Source organism: Ursus maritimus (assembly GCF_017311325.1).
Source record: "Ursus maritimus isolate PB19 chromosome X unlocalized genomic scaffold, ASM1731132v1 scaffold_X1, whole genome shotgun sequence".
NCBI lineage: Eukaryota > Metazoa > Chordata > Mammalia > Carnivora > Ursidae > Ursus > Ursus maritimus.
Genome location: NW_024423319.1, coordinates 1,860,057 through 1,866,621, shown reverse-complemented (window position 1 = coordinate 1,866,621; position 6,565 = coordinate 1,860,057). Strand labels below are relative to the sequence as shown.

At 61.3% G+C, this 6,565-nt stretch overlaps 1 protein-coding gene across 2 annotated transcripts in view; it reads right to left on the bottom strand.

The window, feature by feature from the left end:
- Nucleotides 1–7: 7 nt before the first annotated feature.
- L1CAM (L1 cell adhesion molecule) overlaps nt 8–6,565 on the bottom strand; it is a 20,513-nt gene continuing 13,955 nt past the window's right edge. Inside the window, exons 14-27 of one of the 2 annotated variants that reach the window (XM_040626975.1) lie at nt 5,919–6,029; nt 5,436–5,633; nt 5,167–5,237; nt 4,765–4,987; nt 4,174–4,289; nt 3,744–3,945; nt 3,531–3,653; nt 3,246–3,419; nt 3,027–3,146; nt 2,786–2,938; nt 2,329–2,463; nt 1,914–1,986; nt 1,797–1,808; nt 8–1,281 (exon numbers count right to left, since the gene is read on the bottom strand). In XM_040626975.1, the coding sequence (XP_040482909.1) occupies nt 1,050–1,281; nt 1,797–1,808; nt 1,914–1,986; nt 2,329–2,463; nt 2,786–2,938; nt 3,027–3,146; nt 3,246–3,419; nt 3,531–3,653; nt 3,744–3,945; nt 4,174–4,289; nt 4,765–4,987; nt 5,167–5,237; nt 5,436–5,633; nt 5,919–6,029 (1,943 nt within the window). In that variant the 3' untranslated portion in view covers nt 8–1,049. The remainder of the gene's footprint in view (nt 1,282–1,796; nt 1,809–1,913; nt 1,987–2,328; nt 2,464–2,785; nt 2,939–3,026; nt 3,147–3,245; nt 3,420–3,530; nt 3,654–3,743; nt 3,946–4,173; nt 4,290–4,764; nt 4,988–5,166; nt 5,238–5,435; nt 5,634–5,918; nt 6,030–6,565) is intronic. The other variant, XM_040626971.1, reaches the window with a different exon arrangement.

Genomic DNA, 6,565 nt, shown 5'->3' with positions numbered 1-6,565 from the left:
ATATATATTTTTGTTTTTTGTAAAGGGCTCATCAACAGACCAAGCAAAGGCATACAGGGAGACCTTGGCTGCCAGGCAGGAGCGCAGCAGAGCTGGGAGAACCAATCTTTCCTTTTTCCTTTCTTTTTTGTGTGTCTGTTTTTATTTTTCCTAGGATGGGATCATCAAAGCTAATTGCTATAAAACCTAGAAACCACCTAGAGACTCAGACATCTGCCTACACACTAGTGGCATATGGGGAAAGGCGAGGGCACAAACTTTCAAAGTCACGGTGTATTTACATTCCCAAGGTTGAGGGGCAGGGGAGGCTGAGGAGGGGCACTACTCAGACCGGGTGGGGTGGCTAGAGGGTCCTGGGCTGCAGGCGGTGGCAGGGGCAGCAGGGAAGTGTGCCTGCCCCACACCCTGGCAGTGACAGAGGCCACTTGGATGTTGTCTGGTGGGCACCGAAGGCAGCATGTGTACAGAGCTCCTGGAAGCCGGCCGCGGGGTTGGGCAGGCCGCGGGAGGAAGGTGCCGACGAGGGTGATGCTGGCAGGTGAGGACTCTGGGCTCTCCAGATGGCCTCCCCTGCACCCGTGGCCAGCTTGCCCAGCTCCCATCCTGGCTGGAGCAAATGGTGGGGACACCGAGTTCTGTCCCCAGTCCCAGCCAGGCTGTCCAAAAAGCAGCCACCCCTTTTTCTCTGCCCAACCACGGCCCAAAGGCTGACGAGGCAGCATGGGAAGGCTCCTGACGTGTGGGTGACTGGCCCCCAAACTGGAACAAAGCAGTGCGTGCCCAAGAAGGGGTGCAGCTGGGTTTTGGCAATAAAGTGGGGACCGGGTAGTCAGAAGGGGATTAGAGGCAGTGAGTTCCTCTCCTCTGCCCCCAACTTCAAGCCTCCCAGAGGCCCAGGGCCACAGGGTGGGGCCGAGGCCTGGCAGGGAGTGGACGGAGCCTCAGTCCCGAGGTCAGCACAGGTGCTGGGCTAGGGGGTCTTGGCCTCTGACTCCCCTGTAGCCCGGCCCTGGCCTTGGCCCTGCCTGGCCTTGCCTGGCTAGAACGCACTACTCAAGGGCCCCGGCAGGGTTGATGGGGGAGGCGGCCCCTGAGCTGTCATTGCCTCCTGCCGCCTCCTTCTCCTTCTTGCCGCTGTATTGGCCAATGAAGGAGCCATCCTCATTGAACTGGACGTCCACGCTGCCCCCATAGTCAGCCAGGCTGTCGTCACTGCCCAGGGGCTTGATGTCTCCATTGAGGGATGGCTGGCTGCTGCCAAAGGCCTTCTCCTCGTTGTCGCTGTAGGGGCAGAGGGCAGGAGGGAGTGGGAGGCTGCCCAGTGGAGCCCAGCAGGAGCTGGCGGGTGCTGGCCTGATGGAGGAGGCCCGGCTGGAGGGCGGGACCCAGGTTCCACCTGCCTTTCATTTGCTCTGAATGCACTGGGGTCTTTAAGAAGTTCTCATCCTTGATGCGCACCCAGGAGGGCAGGTGGTGTGCACACCACCAGAGGGGCAAAGCGTGGGCATGCCTGGAATCCCGGGGGCCGCGAGGAAACAAGTGGGCACTCAGCCTGCAGGTGAGCGAGACACGGAGCAGGGGGCAGTGACAGGTAGGCCCAGAAACTGGGTGTCAGTGTGGGGACCAGCTGGGGCATGTTGGCTTCTCCCTGAAACAGGGAGCTGCTGGGCCAGAAGGCTGGGGGAGTGCAGAGCCCCCGGCAAGCGGGGCGGCCAATGGCACTCGCAGGCACACTGTCCACGGGAGGGCCCCTGCCATCAGACTCTGACAGTATCTTCCCACCACCTCCGTCTTACCTCTCCAGGGACCTGACATCACCCAGCAGCACAGAGAAGAGAGAGAGACAGGGTCAGATATGAAAGCGAGGGTGGTGCTTGGCGGCCTGCTGGCCCCGGCTCTTACCCCCAGCTCACCTGTACTCGCCGAAGGTCTCGTCCTTCATCGGCCGGGCCTCGGAGTCCACCTGGGTGTCCTCCTTATCCTTCACTGGGGACACAGACACAGAGAAGGCCCGGCTTTCTCTCCCACCCCTGCCTAACTTTGGACACTGGGCCCCATCCCCAGGTTGGAGACACCGGCGAGGCCTCCCCTCTGTGCTCCCAGTGCCCCCAGCGCTCTCTCAGCAGCGCTCAGAAGCCAAGAAGCCTTCAAGGTATACCACTCACCCCACGTGGGCCTGAGTGCCATTTGCTGCTGGTCTGCACAGAAGCTCCCTTCGGGGCCCCTGCCTTCCCCCACATGCCCCTGCCATCCTGCCAGAGGCTCAGGGACCGAGGAGGACTTGTAGAAGCTCTACCACCCTCTCCTGAGCCCCAGGCCAGGGGTTACCTGAGTATTTGCCACCTTTGCTGCGTTTGATAAAGCAGAGGATGAGCAAGACAAGGAGCAAGAGAATGATGGCGCTGATGAAGCCGATGAACCAGCCCTCAGTGGCGAAGCCAGCGGGAGGGAGCCTCACACGGCCTGGGGGGAGGTCAGGAGGACACTGAGCCTGGGCCCAAGCGAGACACCCACTCCCAGCCCTCTGCCCCTGGGGACAGACACCAGAGGGGCCAGGGGTGGTGGTGATGACCTGGGGCTAAAGCACGCTTGAAACTGACGCTTGGGGGGGACCTTCTGCAAAGATGACTGCCCCGGAAACAGTTAAAACAGAAAGGGGCCATTTCAGGGGCCTGGAATTCTCCATCACAGGCCAAGCAGCACCCAGATTCCAGGAGGAGGACAGTGGAGCCATGCCATGGGGCCTGGGGCAGTGGCGGGCATGCTGGGTGGACGGAAGCCTCACCGGTGCCGTTGGTCTTCACGGCCATCTTAAGGAGCACCCTCTCCTTGAGCAGGTGGATCTCATAGTCGGTGTCGGGCTGCAGGTCCCACTGCGTGTAGGAGCTCTGGTTGTAGCTGACATACTGTGGTGGCAGATGAGGGCTCATCTTCTCGTCTGCAGGCGCGAGGGCAGCAGGGGTCAGCAGGAGTGCCATGCAGCAGCCCGGTCCCATGCCACCCCCTGGGGCCCCTTTTGTGCTCACCCCCCAGGGCTTTGAACCAGATCTGGAACCCAAAGTTGCACTGGCCCTCCTTGGGAACCCAGGAGACCACACTGTAATTCTCGCCGGCCATGGCCGAGATGTTGCCAAAATCCGGGGTCCCTGGAGAGCAAGAGGAAGTTGTGGGTCCTCAAGGAGGCTCGAGGCTGGCCCTCCTGGGCCTGGATGTCTGCGGGGGCCTCCTCAGCCCCTCCAGCTCACCGGATAAGGCCATGGTGCCTCCCTCCCGCACAATGGCCTCTCCGGGGCCCTCCTTCGTGGTGGCCTGCAGCTGGAAGCGGTACCGCAGGTGGGGGCTGAGGTTGGTCAGGTTGTGCATCCGCAGCTCGGGGTCCGGAAGGTCAAAAGACAGCTGCTCCTTGTCCCCGTCATCCACTGCGAGGAGAGGCAGGGAGTTGGCTGTGGCTTCCAGCTCTGCCTACCCCCCAGCTCCCCTCTATTTCTCGGCCATGCCGGCCTGGGACACAGGGCCCACGACACACGCACGAGGGTGGTAGGAGAGCACGTAGCCAGTGAGCACGCCGTTGTGGCTGAGCGGGGGCTGCCAGTGCAACAGCAGGCTGGTGTCCGACTGGCACTCCAGGTGCAATGCCTCAGGGTGGCCAGGCACTGTGGGGCACAGAGACGAGCGGCAGGTCCTTGCCCGGGCCTGCCTGGGGTGGGGGGCGGGGTGGGGGGCGGGGCGGGTACAAGTCTCACCTCCCTCTGGGGTCCTGAAGTTCATCTCGCTGGCGGGCCCCAGTCCTCGGCCATTAAAAGCCTGCACCTCCAGATGGTAGGAGCTGTAGGGCCGCAGGCCTCCCAGGATGGCACTGGTCGTGTTGGCGGGCACCAGCACGTGGCCTTTGTGGGCGTGCCTTTTGCTGTGCTTCCTCTGACTGCCCTCCCACCAGTATGTCACCTGCAGGGGGGGGCAGGAGACCCCACAGGGGCAGAAGGCGTCCAGCAGCGCACACCCTCGGTGCGTGCTTCCCACTGCCCTCAATGGGGACCCTTTCCTCCCACCCCAAGGACTTCTGGGAGAGCAGTTCGCAGGGGGAAGAGGCCCACCCCAAATGCTGCTACTCCAGGTGGCCTCACACCTCACCCTGGGGATCCTCCCACCCCTATGCCTTGAACCCTTCCTTACATTGTATCCTCGGAGGTGGCCCTTGACCTGCGCTGGGTCTACGGGCCACCACCTGACCAGCACGGCACTCGAGTTGAGGATCTTGATGCCTTCCAGCTCAGGGCTTGCCTGGGGGTCTGAAAACAGCCAGTGACATGGGTGAGGGCCTGTGGCATCCAGAGGCCAGCCCAGAACCCTCCTGCAGAAGGAAGATGGATTTAGATACTATATGGGGGGCAGGGCATACGCATCGCGTTGCAAGGAGAAAAGATCTTGACCAGGTGATCAAAATTAATGTCTGGTAATGTTCCAGATGCAAGGAAAGGAAAGGGGCAGAACAACTAGACTTGATGGGGGATCCTGGACTGTATCCTGGACTGGGGGAAAGACAGCACTGACTGACACAATTGGAATCACCAGCTGCCAACTTGAAAAATAGAGGGTAACAATGATAAGCTTCTGTACTTTCATGAGGACACTTTGCTTATGGAAGAAAACGTCCTTACTCCTAAGAAATGCTCTATTGAGAGCCCCAGCATGGAGGGAGGGGTGGGGGCCTCGCAGGGGCATGCAGTCTCCACCCGCTGTGGGCAAGTCCAGCTCAATACTCACAGTCTTCCCCCGAGTAGCCAATGGTAATCTGGGGCTCAGGGCCCTTGCCCTGGCTGTTGACGGCCTGGACTTTGATCTCATAAGGCACAAAGGTGGAGGTGTTAGACACAACCAGGAAGGGGTCGCTCACGATCTGTTCCTGCCAGGTACCCCGAGTCCCCTGAGGGCGCCACTGGACACGGTACTGAACCTGGGGGGCATTCCAGTCCATCCACCTAAGGGGCTAGAGGGAGGCAAGCAGAAGAGGAGCTGGTCGGCCAAGAGCACCCCCCTTCTTTGACCCACCCCCGAGCCCAGTCTCATCTCCTATCATCCTCTGGCCCTTCGCACAGCCAGGGGGAGCAGCCAACACCTGGATCCTGGCCTGATGTCCTGGGGCATGCTCAGCCCGGGGCCCCTCACCTTCCAAGTGATGACCATGTTGCTGGTCTCGTTCCCTTCCCCCTTCACGTCCACAGGGTTCTTCTCTGGGGCTGGAAAGTAATGTGTTACCACATCAAAACTGCGCGCGCTGTGAAGGCCAAGACCCAAGGAATGAAGGGCCCTTTCTGGCCCCGGAAGCCAGGATCCAGAAGCTCTGAGAGAACCCTGCCTCCCAACTCCCACTGGAAACCTAGAAGCAGAGGGGCTCGGGCAGGTCACCTCTTTCCCTTGTACCACAGGTGGCTCACCTGCCTCAGGTGTGACCACAGTCTCAGAGGCTGGGCTGGGCTCTCCAGGGCCGTATTTGTTGATGGCAGTAACCCTAAAGGTGTAGTGCACATAGGGCGATAGCTTGAGGGTGGTGGAGGTCTGGTTCCCGGGCACCTTGCCCAGACTATACCATTCCTGAGGCGCCATCTCCTTGTCTTCAAATTCAATGTCATACTCTGCCAAGAAGTGAACCGGTGATTTGGCGTGTGGCTTATGGGGGGGGAGGTAAATGGGGGTACAAGTCCGGCTCTTCCTGAGTGGGGGAGGGAGTGCCCAAGGCGACAGGCAACTTCAGAGTCCCATGAGGAACTGTGAGCCCCAAACACAGGTGCATGCCCCAGTGAGGGGGGCGGTCACGGAGCCGTGGGCCCAGGAGGAGGGCGGTCCCACAAGGAGGGAAGGCTACCGGGGGTGGCAGTAGGGCGGTGGGGGGGGGGGCACGCCACGCTCGGGCCTCTTACTCTCAATGGGGGCGTTATGGTCGTCGGCGGGGCTCCAAGACAGGCGCACCTGGCTCTGCTTCAGCAGGTGGCGGTCAGACAGCTCCGGCTGAGGCACCGGCCCGGGGCTCCCTGAGGGTCACGGAGGGTGGACTCTCTGGGCCACATGCCAGCTGAGCACCCCGCTCCCCGGCTCAAGAGGACCTGTGCCCCCCCATGCCTCTGGGCTATGAGCCCAACACCACTGTAGGACTCACCCACCACCAGGAGCTCTGCCCTGCTCTCCACCACGTCCAGCTCAGTGCCGGCCACACAGCTGTAGTTGCCCTGGTCACTGTAGTCCAGACTGTGGATGACCAGGCGCCCGTCCTCTATGAAGTACCTGGCGGGGGGGGCATGCTTGTCCTTTTGTACTGTTCCCCTCCCCTCCCTCTCACCAGAACCTCCCTGCTCAATGCAAGAGTGCTCCCCGATGCATGAGGCCAGGAGGTTTGGACATCCTGCTTTCCCCACTCTGCCCCCTTCCACCAGGCCCAGGTTGGGGCTGGGCCCGCACTTGTCACTGTCCCCAAACTCCTGGAGGTTTCGACCGTCCCCTCGCCAGGTGATGCTGTGCTGCAAGGAGGGGTCAAAGGAGGCCTTGCACGTGAAAGTCACTTTTGAGCCTT